General features: G+C 42.8%; 1 protein-coding gene across 2 annotated transcripts in view; it reads left to right on the top strand.

Moving 5' to 3' along the window:
* The first annotated feature begins 246 nt into the window (after positions 1 to 246).
* OXNAD1 (oxidoreductase NAD binding domain containing 1) overlaps positions 247 to 17,666 on the top strand; it is a 52,688-nt gene continuing 35,268 nt past the window's right edge. The window contains exons 1-5 of one of the 2 annotated variants that reach the window (XM_075828617.1): positions 247 to 370; positions 2,296 to 2,371; positions 8,573 to 8,725; positions 9,067 to 9,133; positions 13,973 to 14,079. In XM_075828617.1, coding sequence (XP_075684732.1) covers positions 8,604 to 8,725; positions 9,067 to 9,133; positions 13,973 to 14,079 — 296 coding nt within the window. In that variant the 5' untranslated portion in view covers positions 247 to 370; positions 2,296 to 2,371; positions 8,573 to 8,603. Of the gene's footprint in view, positions 371 to 2,295; positions 2,372 to 8,572; positions 8,726 to 9,044; positions 9,134 to 13,972; positions 14,080 to 17,666 lie in introns of those variants that run through there. The other variant, XM_075828618.1, reaches the window with a different exon arrangement.

Below are 17,666 nucleotides of genomic sequence, written 5' to 3'. Positions count from 1 at the left end.
TTTTTAACCTATGCGGTGGATAGGTGAAAAATGCTAAAGGCTGGAATACCTCTTTAATAAATGTTTGTAAGACGCACGGTGCAGAAACGTATGTCTAATGTGCGCGCGCGACGTGCACATCTGTGCAGAAGGCAGAACTGAGGCTCGTGACACACCACAGCCCATAAGAACGCTCTATGAAGAGGAATTCATTCGACACACTTCCTGAAGCACAGCTGGGATCCTGACTCCGCCCCACACATGTGACTGATCACATGGTCATGACATCATGAAAGGTCCTTGAGCCTACTAGGACCTCGTAAAAAACCCGGAAGTTACCAATGTCATCCTGTCACTAGGAACCGGCAAGTTCTACAACTGCTTCCTGCAGGTGAGGACTCCGGTCATGGTGGCATGCTGTCTATACATAACTTATAACTGACACAGGTTCTTATCTAAAGACCATTATCTTCTCCTTCCAGGATGTTTATGTTGTGAGAGGAAGCTCTTTTCTGTAAATGCCATGTTATAGTCCAGTACAGAGGTGTCTGAGAACAGACCGGAGTTGTATACACTTATTTACATTCATCATCTTGGTGTTAGACATGTTAATCCTTGTTCAGTGGGTGACTGGAGGATGTTCACATTGTGCGTAGGTTTAGAGCATATGCCAAACATGTCCATAGACTCCTATGGGATGACTTCTGCCAAAGGAGTGTCTGCTGGTCTCATATATATATCAGCCTGCTGTATAGGGGAGTGCGTCCTGCTACGGTTTGCTATACAGCCAGGCACTGCATAAAAAAAACCTCTATATCGCATAGACTATTTTATTTTTTACTGTAGGTTTCTATAAGTCACGTATGGCATGCAGAGGACATAATTGTGATCGGAGTAGAACTGAAAACATAGCAACACTAAGAATGCACGGCGAGCGCTGCTCTGGATAATAGAGGGAGGGTCCCGCCTGCCCCCATAACAATAACATCCATGAAGACCGGGGTAGAACTGTTGCAACAACACCTTTTAATAATATTAAATATAATCTAGCAGAACATTTGTTTGGCGATCAGGTCTAACCCCGTTGACATGTATTCGGCTTGGCCATGTCACGTTCTGTCACTACGACCAAAATGCCCCTGCAGCCCTCTATAAATAAAATGCCCCTGCAGCCCTCTATAAATAAAATGCCCCTGCAGCCCTCTATAAATAAAATGCCCCTGCAGCCCTCTATAAATAAAATGCCCCTGCAGCCCTCTATAAATAAAATGCCCCTGCAGCCCTCTATAAATAAAATGACCCTGCAGCCCTCTATAAATAAAATGCCCGTGCAGCCTAGTTGTTGGACCAAAGCATGGAATACCAGCGGCAAGGGTTAGAAGATTTTTAACCCCTTAACGAAGAACGATATGCCTTTTTATGGCAGCCGCTCGGAGTCTTTGGCTGGAGGGCCACATTTCCACAGCACCCTAGCCTAAGTGCTGTATGGGGGTCTCTTGCACGCTGGAGCGGGTGCTCTGCTGTTTTATAACAACAAATCTAACCCTTAGAAGGTGCGGTAAATAGTGACTGTGGCATCTAAGTGGTTTCAGGGGGCCATCGTGGGTGCTGTTGGATTTCCATGGCAACCGGGACCCCAATGCTGTACATATACGGAAAACCCAAAAAATACACACAAGGCCTCATTCACATCTGGTTTTGGCCCTATGTTTAGGGTGTACATCGTTAAAGATCCCCAGCGCTTAATTTGTCCGTAAGACTTCATTAACCCAATGGAGGCAAAAAGTGTACTTTTGCCCTCCATCAGGCTGGTATAGATTAGTATACGCTTCTCTTTTCTTTTTTGAGGGATGGAATAGCGTAGTAGACTACATTTTTTCATCCCCTTGGATGTCCCTGTATATCGTCAGTCACAGGCCTCCGTTAAACGTATGTGTCGGGAAACTCCAGTGACATAACTGTTCAGCACGGCGGCCCTTTCCCCTGCGTTGTCAAGACTGTTACAGCTGGAGTACCAGGCTGCTATATCTGATCAGTCGCATGACTGGGGCTACCCAAAAAAAGCTCCAGTGACATCTTCCTGGACAGAGTTACTGCGAATGCTTCTAACAGAAAGGGGCTAATTATGAGTATTTTACAAAGCTTTTTGTCTTTCTATTTTTTTAGGCTCTGTGATGTGTTACCCTTGATGGGCAAAATACTGTATCCGGTCACATGCCGCATTACAGACCAAGTGCCTGGTTATTGTAGCTGTTTGTGTATTCTCAGAAAAGCCATTTACATTCGATGTAATAGATCTTTTAATTTCATTTTTAGGTGACATAAAGTTGGTAGGATTTCACACGGCGTGGTGAACATGATTCATTTGTGATCTCCTGAGACTGGACTAAAGGTTTGTTTTCAGGTTTCAGTTTGGATGGAATGTCTCATACTCTTATTATATGGTTACTCTTTAACATTAGCTCCTGTTTGTAGTTGTCTTTGATATGCACAGGATTCTGGGGGAAAATGTCACATTTCTTTTTGTCAATGGTGGAAATCCTGACACATTATATGGGCTGTAAGTGTAGCCCTTACACGTACTCCGTATGTGCACATCACGTTTGGCCAGAGCCAGGACAAGGGGCATTCATACACACATATGGAACATTTCCATGGCCAGATTTTTTTGTGAAAACAAGGTTGGGTCCAGCGGAGGGGAAAAAAGGGGGATCTGTTCACATCAGCGTTGTCTTCTATTCTGTTGGGGTTCCAATGTTTTTAACGGCAAGAATAATGTAGTCTGCTGTGCTATTCTTGCCATAAAAAAAACTCCCGAGCCCAATGGGATCTGTAAAACTGGAAGCCATGATGGTAGTGTGAATAGAGCAGTGACTCCCAACTGGGGTGCCATGAGAACCATCCAGGGGTGCCGCGACTCCTTCCTCATCCACTGCCATCCTCATCCACTGCCATAAAAAAACCAAACCACAAGCTTTTGCTACAAGTACCGCCCAACACTGCCTTTTTGTGACAACCGACAGAGCTGTAATTGCAGCTAACAGAACATGTCCTCTAGCTTTCCACAATTCCTGAATAACAACCCGTTCTAGTGGTGCAGTGACACTACTCCCTATCCCTGTTGCTGTATGACTAGGCCTATGGCCACTTTCACACAAGTCTACTGTAGTCAGTATTTGCCGAAACCAGGAGTGAGTCCAAATCGGTGTGGCTTCCAAATACTGATGCAAAATACACAAGTGTGAAAGTGGCCTATAGGAAAGGAGTCCAGGAAAGCTGGCTGACGGCACCTGTAGAATTAATTCATGTCTTTAATGCTTGTCTCATGAAAACAACTTGTCCATATGTCGTATTCGGACATATAGATGTCATGTAGGTGGTCCCCTGTTCAGGACCTCCCTTTATTAGCCAGAATGGAGAGCTGCCAAAAAAGAGTGTCTGCTGGGCTTGCCCCAGCCATGTAATATGGGCCATTTTATGTTGATGGCTTTAAAAAATATATTTGATCTTAAAATGCTTCTATATCACTCTCTAATTTTCCAAGAAATAGGCAGCACTCCGTATAGGGATCAAGTGAAAAAGTGATGCTTTATTTACCCATAGTAAAGCAAAGTTTCAGCCCCCTTCATGGGCTTGAAAAAGGCCCATGAAAGGGGCTGCAATGTCGCATTACTATGGGTGAATAAAGCATCACTTTTTCACTTGATCCCTATACGGAGTGCTGCCTATTTCTTGGAAAATTAGAGAGTGATATAGAAGCATTTTAAGATCAAATATATTTTTTAAAGCCTACAACATAAAATGTTAAAGTTAAAATTGACAACACCCGCCATGATATTATCTCCCAGACCCCTAGTAACATCGATCCCCTTCCCTCCCGCACTCCCTCTTCTTCACTCTCAGCATTTGACCCAATAACAGAAGAAGAAGTCTCTAGGCTCCTCTCTTCTTCTTGTCCTAGTGATTTTATCCCCTCACACCTCCTCCAGTCCCTCTCCCCAGCTGTCTCTGGTCACCTGACTAAAATATTTAACCTCTCTCTTTCCTCTGGTATCTTTCCCTCCTCTTTTAAACATGCCATTATAAACCCATTACTGAAAAAACCAACTCTTGACCCATCCAGCGCTGCTAACTACCGACCAGGCTCTAATCTGCCCTTCATCGCCAAACTCCTGGAACGCTTGGTCTACTCTCGCCTTATCCGCTTACAATCTGGTTTCCGCACTCTACACTACACAGGAACTACCCTTACTAAAGTCTCAAATGATCTCTTGGAAGCTAAATCGGACAGTAAATACTCTCTCCTGATTCTTCTGGATCTCTCTGCAGCCTTTGACACTGTAGACCACAAACTCCTACTTAACATGCTCCACTCTATTGGCCTCAATGACACGGCTCTCTCTTGGTTTTCCTCCTATCTCTCTGACCGCTCGTTCAGTGTGTCATTTGCTGGTTCCACTTCTTCTCCTCTTCCCCTTGCTATCGGGGTTCCTCAGGGATCAGTCCTAGGTCCGCTGCTCTTTTTTCTCTCTACACAGCCTCTATTGGACAAACCATCAGCAGATTTGGCTTCCAGTACCATCTCTACGCTGATGACGCCCAATTATATGCCTCTTCCTGTGACATCACCCCTGCTCTAATACAGAACACCAGTGATTGTCTGTCCGCTGTCTCCGACATCATGTCCTCTCTCTATCTGAAACTGAATCTTTCTAAAACTGAGCTCCTTGTGTTCCCACCATCTACTAACCTCCCTAAACCGGATGTCTCCATCTCAGTGTGTGGCACTATCTTAATTCCTAAGCAGCACGCCCGCTGTCTCGGGGTTATTTTTGACTCAGCTCTTTCCTTTACTCCTCACATACAATCACTTTCACGCTCCAGTCATTTTCACCTCAAAAACATCTCCAGAATCCGCTCTTTTCTTACGGAGGAAACGGCCAAATCTCTCATTGTCGCTCTGATTCACTCTCGTCTTGACTACTGTAACTCATTACTAGTCGGTCTTCCCCTCACTAAACTCTCCCCTCTCCAATCTATTCTCAATGCAGCAGCCAGGCTCATCTTTCTGACCAACCGCTACACCAACGCCTCTAATCTGTGCCAGTCACTGCACTGGTTGCCCATCCCCTTCAGAATAAAATTCAAACTTATTACTCTCACCCACAAAGCTCTCCACAGTGCTGCACCTCCTTACATCTCCTCCCTCATCTCTGTCTACCACCCTACTCGGGCTCTACGTTCTGCCAACGACCTTAGATTAAAATCCTCCATAATCGGAACCTCCCACTCCCGTTTCTAAGATTTTTCTCGTGCGGCACCCGTCCTCTGGGATGCGCTACCCCAGACAATCAAATTAATTCCCTATATCCATAGTTTTAAACGTGCCCTGAAAACATATCTATTTAGACAGGCCTATAACATTCCCTAATCTGACTCCTTTCCATGGCCCCCCTTATAGATTAGTCATCCGAATAAGATTCCCTCACACTCCTTCTCTTCATGTCCGTCATACACGGATACTGGCTGGTGACCGGCTCATGCAGCTTTATGTTACCACCGCATGTGTATAAAAATGGCTGGACTATTGTACACAACAAACACTGTTACACTTTGTGTCTCCCTTATTTCCTCATAGATTGTAAGCTCTTGCGAGCAGGGTCCTCACTCAGGTTTCAATTGTAAATTAACTTTGTCACTATGTAATGTCTGATATTGTTTGTTTGATGTTCCCTCTAAATTGTAAAGTGCTGCGTAATATGTTGGCGCTATATAAATAAAGATTATTATTATTCTCATTCATGGGAGGAACGACAATTCTGGCCCCCCTCCTGGAACATACGGGAGCTGTGACAACTGCTGTCTCATACAGCAGTTGCCGCAGCTCCTTTAGTAGGGACCAATCGCGGTGGTCCCTGCTGATTAACCCCTTAGGAGCCACGTTCAACAGCAATCGCGGCTTCTTGGGGGTTAAAACACAATCGACGTCCCGCAACATCGCGGGCGCCGATGGTTGTTATGGCAACTAGAGCGCTAACAATGTCCTCTGACTATACCCTCTACGGAAGCCTAGTGTGTCATGACAAAGTCAGGACCCACTGGTTGCTGTCAGCGAGCGGCTGACAGCTCTAGTACACTGCGCTACGCATGTAGCGCAGTGTATTAGAATTGCGATCAGGGCCTCCTGCCCTCAAGTTTCCTAGTGGGACAAAAAAAAGTTGTATAAAAATAAAAAGTTTAAAAGTTAAAAAAATCGCCCTTTTTCCCTTTTATCAGTCCTTTTATTAAAAAATAAATAAACTATACATAATTGGTATTGCTGCGTCTGTAATGGCCTACAAAAGTATTTAGTTATTTATCCCACACGGTAAACTCCGTAAAAGAAAATAATAATAAACCATACCAGTATCAAATTTATTATTTTATTTGGTCACTTCATCTACCAAAAATGGAATAAAAAGAGATCAAAAAGTCGCATGTACCCTAAAATTGTACTGATCAAAACTACGGTTCGTTACGCAAAAAAACAAGATGGCACACGGCTTTCTTGATGGAAAATTAAAAAAGTTATGGCTTTTAGAATATGGCAGCACAAAAAGTAAATGATTTTTTTATAAAAAGTGTTTTATTGTGCAAATGCCATAAGGCCTCACACACACCACCATACAATGTGCACGGGCGTGATTTTCGGGTCGGCCGGCCGCGCAGTGTCGCCCGCAAATCGCGGGCCGTGCACATGGCCGTGTCCATTATTTCCTATGAGCCTGGACCGCAGAACACGGCCGTAATAAGACATGTCCGTTCTTTCTGCAGTCCAGGCTCCTGGGCCATGCATGAACTGTGGAAACCACGGTCGTGTGCATGGGCCCATAGAAATGAATGGGGCCACAAATCTCCCGTGGATTTTCGGGGGAATTGCGGCCGCAAAAGCACGTTCGTGTGCATGGGGCCTAAGGCCTAAAAAAAAAGAACTATATACATATGGTATTGCCATAATCGTATCGCCACACAGAATATAGTGAATGTTATTTATAGCACACGGTGAACGCTGTAAAAAAAAATAAATAACAAAAACAATAGTAGAATTGCTGTTTTTTAGTCACCACACCTCTTTTAAAAATAAAATCGAATAAAAACTGATCAAAGAGTCGCATGCAGTGGTTAGTACTTACCAAAAGTGGTCCAAAGAAGGACAACTGGTAAACTGCCGACAGGGTCATGGGCACCTAAGGCTCTTTGATGCGTGTGGGGCGTGAAGGCTAGCCCATCTGTACCGATCCACAAAAGTGCTACTGTAGCACAAGTTGCTGAAAAAGTTAAAAGGGGTTGTCCAGGGTTAAAAACAAACCCTAGCAATTTTCTTTCAAAAACAGCACCACACCTGTACATAGGTTGTGTCTGGTATTGCAGCTCCGCTCCAGTAAAGTGAAAAGGGCTGAGATGCAACACTTGACACAACTTGTGGACAGGTGTTGGGCTGTTTTTGGATTAGAGCAGTCGTGTTTTTGTAATTTTGGACATTCCCTTTAATTCTGGCTATGATAGAAAGGTGTCCGAACACACAGCGCGTAGCCGGAGACCAGTCGGACTGCTCGTCGGAACTACAAGAAATAACTGCTCACTTGCTGCCTAATATATCCCACCCCTTGATAAGCTCCATTGTAACCAGATAATCAATGTTATTCGCTTCACCGGTCAGTGGTCTTGATGTTATGTCTGATAGCTGAATATAACGCACTGATCAGCTGCTCTAGTGGCCTGTGGGCACTGGATGTTATGGCACCGTGTGCAGTGTACTGAGCCGGAGGCAGTTGACTCCGTACATTGCATAGTGGCCATGCTGAAGAACTGCAGCTCTGCTCCTATTCACTAGAATAGGAGCAGATCTGCAGCTCTGCCGCTATTCCATGACTGGAGCCAACTGCTTCCAGCATGTACGTCTGGTGCCCGGAAGCAGCCAGAGCGGCTTAATGGTGCGTGATCTGGGTGTCAGACCCCCACAGATCATGTACTGATGGCCTATCCGGTGAAAAGATCATCAGTCGTCCGGTAGTGGACAACCCCTTTAAGGCATTGGTTCCGCTCCTAAATCCTGACCATATTGCTTACATTGTGCCGAAAATGCATGTGAGTGGGGTATTTTATTCCCCTTTCACACGTGGAATAATGAAAGCGCTATGAATCCTCAGCAGGTTCATTTTTGCTACAGGTTTCAGGCTGTAAAGTTCCATTGAACTACAATGTGGCTAATCCGCATGCAGATATGGTGGTCGATCCACGGCATTTTTTTTAAATGGCTAATTTGCCTACGGCTGCTTTTAGTAGTGAACTTTGTCACTCAGGCTTATAGAATAACATAGCTTGGGGTCCTCTTCTTCTATTAACTTCTTATACGCTGATAGAAAGAGGCTGTCTTAAGTAGATCGCCCCTTTAACTGCACAATGGCATCGAGTTTTATTTTTGTGGAATTAAAAAAAAGTTGTTGTGTTTGTTTTTTTTTTGTTTTTTTTTTAAATGGGACTACAAGATATGATTTCTACAGATGTTGTAATTCTCTTGTTTCTTTGTTTTTCCTCTCATCCACCCTGAAAGGCTTAGGTGTCGGCGTGCTTTGACCTCCGCCATGGCTCTTGCTGCTGTTTCTGCCTCCTGTCAAGTGCTCAGAGGGACTACTGGAATTTTCACTAGTCATTCGGCCTCATTACTGTCGAGGGCCCCAGCTTTGTGCGCTTGTGCCCTGAATAGGTGGGTGATCTGTCTACAGGCACTATTAAATATTGTTTGTAAAGTGATGTGATGGCAGTTCTGTTGTTTTAGGATAGAGTTGCTCATCAAACTCTAGTAGATCTTTGTTGCTGTTGTTGTAGAACAGAGGGCATTCGTAAGTAGCATCACACCCTGTTATTCAGCCTAGTACAGCCAGCACAGCCGTTCCTGCTGCTTATCTGTCTGCTCGGATTCATGGATTAGAAACTCAGAAGTGAAATCATATTTTTTTTTTGTCAAACCATGCCATCATCATCAAATAGTGAACTAGGCACCATAATGTGTATTCTAACCCTAGAGTCTGGATTTATTTGACCTAGACGGAGAATGACATCACAAAGAAAAACCGATCATTTGGAGAGAACTGCCAACACTTTTAGACAAGAGGTAAGTGACCTTGTTTAAGACTATTTATTTTGATTTTTTTGATCCTTCACCTCTGGCAATATAATATAAATATGATCATAATGAGTGAAGTGTATGTATATTAGGGTTATCCGAAAAACCCGAATTTGGACTTCAATACCAATACCTTGTGTAGTATTGCGATTCTCGATACCAAAACGATACTGGAGGACCGAATAATTAAATTTTTATTTTTTGGGGTTTTTTTTTCTCCTATTTGCATCCCATAACTTTTTTTATAGCTGGATGAGTTGTATTTTATGAAGGTACAGTTTTTTGGGTACATTTACATTATTGTTAAATTGTATAAATTTTTATGTTTTACGTGCAGAAAAAGTTTTATTTCTTTATTTTTTACAACCCACAACGATCGTCATAAATGACACTATAAATTAGTTGTACAGGTTATTACTGTCGCAACAATATCAAATATGTGTATATTATTTTATGTATTGGGACTTACATTTTAATGTTTATTGTAAAAAAAATGTGTAGTTACAGTGTGTACGGTTGAAAAAAGACACTTGTCCATCAAGCTCAAGGGGATGGGGGAAGGGAAAAATTTCTACACATAAGAGCTTATATTTTTTTTGTTCTAGGAAATGATCTAATCCTTTTTTAAAGCCATCTCCTGTCCCTGCTGTGACCAGCTCCTGCGGTGACTATTCCATAGATTCACAGTTCTCACAGTAAAGAAGGCTTGTCGCTTCTGCAGCTTGAACCTTTTTTTTTTTTTTTTTTATCCAGACGGAGGGAGTGCCCCCTTGTTTTTTGAGGGGGTTTTTCATGGAACAGGATTTCACCATATTTTTTGTATGTGCCATTGATATATTTATATAAGCTAATCATGTCCCCCCTTAGTTGTCTCTTTTCAAGGCTAAATAGGTTTAATTCTTTTAATCTTTCCTCCTTTTTCTTTAATTCATTTAACTTTTTTCTTTTTCTCTTTTTTAACTTGTACTGGCATATATCTGTGTACCTAAGTATGCCCTAACAGCAAATATGGTCAGACAGTCCTAGGGTCCTTCAATGGACTTTAGGCTGCCAGTCCATATAAAGAATTCCTGTGATGTGGTCAAAGGGGAGAGGGTCCCCCTTCCCATTCTCCCTTTGAATACTGCAATCCACTTTGATCGCGGCATCTAAGGGGATAACGGCGGAGATCATAGGTTTCTTTGTTCGAGTGGGGCTGTGGCTGTGTATTACAGCCATTGGCACTCTCTTGATTTGTATGGGCACAAATGTGCCCGCGCGATCAGCATGATGGGATGCGCTAATTAACCTCAGGCACTGAAGACTGAGAACATGGGGGCGCTTTGCAGTGTGTACACCATGTTCTCTGCCTTCAGGGCCGGCGCTGCTGCTCATTAGTGCAGCACCGGCCACATCACATCATGCCAGTCACTCATTTCATGTATTGCAATACTAAGCTGTGTGGCCGCACAACTTAATATCGGAACACATGAATTCACGGTATTGAACCGTTTGAGGCTACACACCATCTAAGTAAATAGTATCAATATTTCAAAGTATTGTGCAACACTAATGTGCGTGTGTGTATAGATAGGTAGATTTTCACACTCTCAATACTCTGATGTTCCCTCTTGGGTCGTTTTCAGTTTGTATGTGCCAAAATGATCCACACCGAAATGCTTAGGTCGGCCGGTAGCCCTAAAAAATGAAAAGGGTGTTATCTCGTCCCCATAGGCTAATCTATGGGGTGTGGCTGCAGTGCTTTTTCATATCCTTATTGTCCCCAAGATTGATTTTGTGACTGAATTAAGAGCTGACTGTGTTTACATAGTCTTGGGAAAATACCATTTAACCCCTTAGTGACCAACAATACGCCTTTTCACGTTGGTCAATAAGGGGCCTTAGGCTAGGCTGACGCCTTTTCACGTTCGCCTAGTCTGAATCCTGCACGGGTCTCCCGTGCAGGCTGGAGCCGGGGCTCAGCTGTCTGATGACAGCTGAGCTCCTGCTCCAACGCCCGCGATCGAAGTTTACTTAAGTTAAATGCCGCCGTCAATAGTGACCGCGGCATTTAACTTGTTTACAGAGGGAGTGAGCTCCCCCTGTCACCCATCGGCGGCCCGCAAATGCAATCGCGGGTCTCCGATGGGTTGTCATGGCGGCCGGGGGCTTGATGAAAGCCCCCAGGTCTGCCCTGGACATATGCCTGTTAGGACGCGCCGGAGGCACGTCCTAACAGATTGCCTGTCAGATTTACACTGACAGGCAATAATGCTCAGGTATACGAAGTATACCAGAGCATTATAGCAGCGATCTGAAGATCGCACAGTAAAGTCCCCTAGTGGGACTAATAAAATAAGTAATAAATGTGAAATAAAGATTAATAATAAAAATTACAGTAAAAAAAGAAATCAATTTTTTCCCATTAAAAAGTGGTTTTATTTAGTAAAAGTGTAAAAAATAAATAAAAGTACACATATATGGTATCGCCGTAATCGTACCGACCCATAGAATAAAGGTAACATGTTATTTACGCCGCACAGTGAACGGCATCAATTACAATGGCGGAATTTCAGGTTATTTTTATAAACCCCCCAAAAAAAGTTAATAAAAAAATTATATGTACCCTAAAATGGTGCTATTAAAAAGTACAACTAATCCCGCAAAAAAACAAGTCCTCATACAGCTATGTAGACGAAAAAATAAAAAAGTTATAGCTCTTTGAATGCGACTATAGAAAAACGAATAAAATAGCTTGGTCATTAGGGCCTAAAATGGGCTGGTCACTAAGGGGTTAAGTAATGATACGTATACGTATGATGCGTACAGGGCTCCGGACTGTCATTAAAATGACTGAAATACGCCCAAAAACGATGTAATGCATCCCTGCAGTTGCCATTTCTGAGCTTTTAACATAACATTATTTTACAGCAATAAGGATGACCCCTATTGCCCCTCTACGTTGTTCTGGTGCATCTGGTCGATTAGATCGACAACCACTGAGATATCTCTGGGATTAATGTATGGGAAGGAGACTGTTACCCCTTTAAATCCAATCCTTGTATTACTCTTTCATGGAATGCCTTAGAATACTTTGTCCTACACTAACTTTAAGGAGGCATTGACTTTATCCTCCATCAGATGGGTCTTTACATATAGCTTCCATTTTTTTTCCTACATTAAAAACATGGTCACAGGAGCAAACGCAGGATTTTGAAATGGACGGGGTTTCCAAATGCTTTTTATGCCGAGTTATTCTCACCACACTCCCGCTACCCTCTGGATTTTACGCTATGACTAGCGGTCTTCACTTATCCACTTAGTGCCACTGTAAATAGTGCCACACTAACATGTCCCAGTTAACGCATAGTCCTCTCCTCCGGCGTTTTAGGTATGGTCTCTTCCGACCAGGCCTGCTCCAGCGGAATGATGCAGCAGACGCAATTACAGAGCAGAGCGTTATACCTATATAGAGAATGCTATACTTATATGGAGAGCAACCAAAAGAATCCCATCATTATGAAATTAGATCAAATAATTGAATGTAAAGTATTCAAGGGACTGCGCAATTAAGCTCATAGTACACATGGAAGTAGCGGTGCAAAACCCGCCACTGGAAACAAAAACCTAAAACTCGGAGTCTGACACACCACGAATTTATACTAAAAGGTATAAATTGATTGATACATAACAACAAACAAGATTAAAAACAGAGATGCCGAAACGCATGTCGGGGTGTGATGCCAGACTGTACCGCTTTCTAAACATGGGTAAGGTGTTCCACTGCAGCTGCAGGGGTAACTGATAGTTTATACCTAATATTGGACTATACTATACTATTCAATTTCACTTACTATCCATTGTTTAAATTTACGGTTAGGCTGCTGTAGATATACTACATGCATGGTTCCATTTAGGAGTGGGGGATCGGTACTTTTGATTTTATATAGGCACATGCAGGTTGCATGGTGCAATACACTTCATATACATTGTCCACCCATTCCTGTATGATTCAGCGCCTTCTGTTGTGTATCAATGTCTGGTATCCATCTATACTGAGGTAATCATCTCTGTTTTTAATCTTGTTTGTTATGTATCAATAAATGTATACCTTTTTAATATAAATTCGTGGTGTGTCAGACTCCGATTTTTAGGTTTTTGTTTTAGAGCAGAGCGTTCGTATAGGCTCTGCTCCGCAACTCTGGGGAAGCCCCTGACATCACTGTCCATATATGGACAGTGGTCAAGGGCTTGCCCAGAGTCGGAGTCCTGGAGCAGAGCCGCTTCTAGCACTCTGCCTTGGAGTCTGTAGCCTAGTAAATGGTAGAGTAGGGAGCTACTTCCCTGCTCTGCCATAGCGAAGGGGGGGGTCCCTCCAGAAGCAGAATCCTGTCTGCAACACTGTGGCTGGGATTCCACTCCTGGAGGAGCAATGCGGCCGAAGGGTAGTGGGCCTGTCACTTGGCTTGGTTCACCGGGTGCTTACGCCGGCCCTGGGTGGCACATTTACGGTCTCCTCTTGAATGGTGCGGCCCTGTCCCTGACTGCAAACTGATCTTTAACACTTAGTAGTCTGCACTGCCTGTAGTCACTCATAGTAAGGGAAAGTGCAGGGAGATGTCATTGGAAACCCTGCAGTAAATTTGGATCTTTCCCGTGGGAATAGTTTAAATATTAACATTATGTTAGGGATTAGCTACTATTTTACAAAACCCTAGTTTATTCTGCCTTGTAGCACCAATCGGAGACTCCAGTTAAGACACCAACTATTGGCGAAAATGTAAGATTCACAGAACAAAGTACAATAACATGCGCAGTGATCTAATTATTATTTTTTTTTTTCAACAGATTATTTCTCCTGCAAAAGTTTGTGGGATAACCAATGAATCTGCCACTGTGAAGAGAGTCTGTCTTGCTGTGGAAAACAGTGATTTTACTTTTAAAGCCGGGCAATGGTAAGTTACAAATCTTAGTGTAGTGTTCTACATTAGATGCACTTTAAGGCCTTATTCACATGGTTCAGATTTTATGCGAGTTTTGCATTCATTTTTTAAGCCAAAGACAGAAAGCCAAGTGTTGCGACTTTTGCGGCAGAATTGCAGCGAATTCGCAAAAATCGCAACTCAGAAAAAAAATGTCATACTTACCCAGAACTCCCTTCTCCGGCCTCCTGGGATCACGTTTCATCCCATGTGACCGCTGCAAACTGTGAATGGCTTGCAGCAGTGACATGGGATGAAACGTCATCCCTAGAGGCCAGACTGGACAAGCAGAGAGATCTGGATAAGTATAATTTTTTAATTTTTTTTCTGCGTTGCAATTTTAGTGTCGGTATCACAGCTTTTCCACTGCAAAAATCGCAAACACCTGCTATTTGTTGCAGATTTTACCTCCTTTTTTAATTCAATGGGGAAAAACCCGCAACAGAAAAGCAGCGATTCTGAAGCATAAATTGACATGATGCGGGTTAAAAAAAAATGCACCGCAGGTCAATTTATGAACGTTTTTTTCGGCAGATTTTTTTACGCAGCGTGTGGATGAGACTTGTTCAAATCTCATCCACTCTGCTACTACTGTATTATGCTGTGCATTTTTCACAATGAAATCTGTTGCAGAAAATCTGCAGTAATTACGCTACGTGTCAACATACCCTAAAGGCCCTTTTACACGGGCCAATGATCGGTTGATCAAACGCTGGTTCCCGTTCATTGTCCGGTGTAAAAAAAAAAAAGGTATGCTGCCGACATGATAGAAATCTGAGGACGACTTGTGTTTTTGTTATTCATTAGACCACCACAGGCTACCAAGACAAACATCGGCACCCCACAATCTTGTCACTGAGGGAGGCGATGCAACGTCAGAGGGGGTCACCCCCCCCCCCTCTTTCTGACAGTTTAGATTCCGCGATCACTATTGTCTATGGCATTTAAGGGGTTAAATGATTTGGATCCTGCTTGTTACACTGAAGTATAGGCTATAACATACAGCTGACACGCCCATTCCGCTCCATACCCCCCCCCCCCACACACACACACCCGACCTCGACCATATGTATACGGCAGATGTCGGGAAGAGGGTTCAATCTGTCAGCAGAAAATTGCCTACCAAATGAGCCCCAGCGTTTGACACGTTTCCTACATACCTATTTTATGCTGCAATTCAAAGTAGTTTGCATATAAACGCTGAACGCAGTTTTATTAGAATTTATCTGCAAGTGCCGCTCGAGTGGGCTGTCCTACTTCAAGTTCTTCTTCTCTATTCGGTGGGAAAACGCGCCCTTCCTCTGCTTAAATGTTTTCAGGCTATGGTGACATCGCAGTACTATTCACCCTAATCTCGTGCATCGTTACCTCTCGCAGTACGTTCCTTGTTATGCTCTAGTACAACCCAAATGCTAGAGCAGCGAGCGTGCTGCGCATCCAACAAAGGACAACATCTGCATGCAGTTTGTATGTTCTCCCTGTGGTTGCATGGGTTTCCTACGGGTACTCCGGCTTCCTCCCGCACTCCAAAAAACATTCAGGTTAATTTGGGATTTAAATAGTGTTCCCCAATGGGGACAGTGATCGATTGTGAGGGTTGATCATCTTAGTAAAGTTCTGTGGAATATGTTGCCCCTATATAAAAATAAAAACTACTTTTGAGAGTGTCTGTGATATTCAAAGCAACCACTAGATGGCACATTTTAATTTGAAATCCAACTGTAAAGAGGGTTTGTGGGATTTGAAGAGTAGTTTCTGTTAACTTTTTTTTTTTATACTAGAGTTACCCATATACATTATTTAGACCAGAGCTTCTAAACTTTTTTTTCTCCACTGGGGCCTCACCAGACTGAACATGGTGATTCCTGGGCCTCGCCAGTGGTCAGAATCCATGACGAAATGAAAAAAAAAAAAATCTAGTTTGTTTGCTTCGGTTTTTTTTTTTTTTTTGTTTTTTTTTAACGCCCTTTTTTATTTTTCTAGGACGTTACAAGGTTTAGAACTTTAGCAGCAATTTCTCGCTTTTTTTATTTTTTTTAAATTTCAAGTCCATTTTTACAGGGACCAGTTTAGTTTTGAAGTGGCATTGAGGACCTTATATATTAAAAAGTCCCCCTAAATCACCCCATTTTAAAAAAACTTAACCCCTCAAAGTGCTCAACAGCCTTACAGAAAGTGTCTTAACCCTTTAGGTGTTTCACAGGAATTAAAGCAAATTTGAGAAACGCAACTCAATATTTATTGCCCAGATTCTGCCGTTTTTAGAAATATCCCACATGTGGCCCTAGTGTCCTAATGGACTGAAACACAGGCCTCAGAAGCAAAGGAGCACCTGGTGGATTTTGGGGCCTCCTTTTTTTTTTTTTCTTTTTTTTTTTATATATATTTTACGCATCATGTCAGGTGGAAACCCCCATTTTGGAAACTACACCCCTCAAGAAATTTATCTAGGGGTATAGTGAGCATTTTGACCCCCCCAATTTTTTTTTTTGCTGAATTTATTGGAATTCGTCTGTGAAGATGAAAATCTACTTTTATTCCTTTTCATTCAGAAAAAAAAAAGAGAAAAAGCACCCCAACATTTTGTAAAGCAATTTCTCCCGATTACAGCAATACCCCATACGTGGTAATAAACTGCTGTTTGGACCCAGGGCTTAGAAGAGAAGGAGCACAGATTTTGCTGGAATGGTCTTCCCCTGAGGTACCAGTACAGTGCAAACCCCCAAGAAGTGACTCCATTTTGGAAACTGCACCCCTCAAAGAATTTATCTAGGGGCGTGATCACTTTTATCACCCCATAGTTGTTGTTTTTGCTAAATTTTGTGGAAATATCTCATGAAAAATGTTACATTTTTCACAAATGCGTCATTTATAGGACAGATTTTTCAGACACAGAGCATGTAAGTGAAGGAAATCACCTCAATATTTATTGGGCTATTTCTTCTGAGCTCAGAAATAAACCCAAAGTTGTCTAAAATATATTGTCTGGACACAGCAGTGCCTGGAAGTGAAGGAGCACCACAAGGATTTTGAGGCCTTTATTTTTACTTGGATGATTTTTGTCCACAAGCCTAGGCCTAAAAAATGGTGCAGATCATACACTTTTGTTATAGTATCTAGGGGTATAATGAGAAGTTTTTGTTATAGGGTTTTATAGTGTGTCCAATTTTAAAAATGGGTAAAAGACCAGAATGCTAAAGGGAGACATGGGGGTTTTAAAAGTACAACCTATTTAATTCAGGGAGGTGTGGTAGATTCGGAAGCCGTCTTTCATGCAGAGTCCTGGTTTAGATGGACAGTGTCGCACTGACACGTGCTATCCTTTTCAGACATCCCTTTTTGCGCAGACACGGGACCTTTCTTGTGCCCTGCGTTTTTTTTGGTGTGGCAGGCACTTCCCTTGGAAACTGCTACCCAGGAACGATACAGGAAACATTACCTGGAGCAGCAGAAGTTTCCCCCACCTCGTCTCCAAGCAATAGAAATCTTAGAATTTTTTTTCTTGGTGCTCCCAAGTATGTACCCGGGTGGCCAGCTTTTCGAAAAATTAAAAATGAATT

The sequence above is a fragment of the Rhinoderma darwinii genome, chromosome 5 (genome assembly GCF_050947455.1).
Source record: "Rhinoderma darwinii isolate aRhiDar2 chromosome 5, aRhiDar2.hap1, whole genome shotgun sequence".
Classification (NCBI taxonomy): Eukaryota; Metazoa; Chordata; class Amphibia; order Anura; family Rhinodermatidae; genus Rhinoderma; species Rhinoderma darwinii.
Note: the sequence above shows the minus strand (reverse complement) of the source record. Positions and strands in the feature narration are given on the sequence as shown.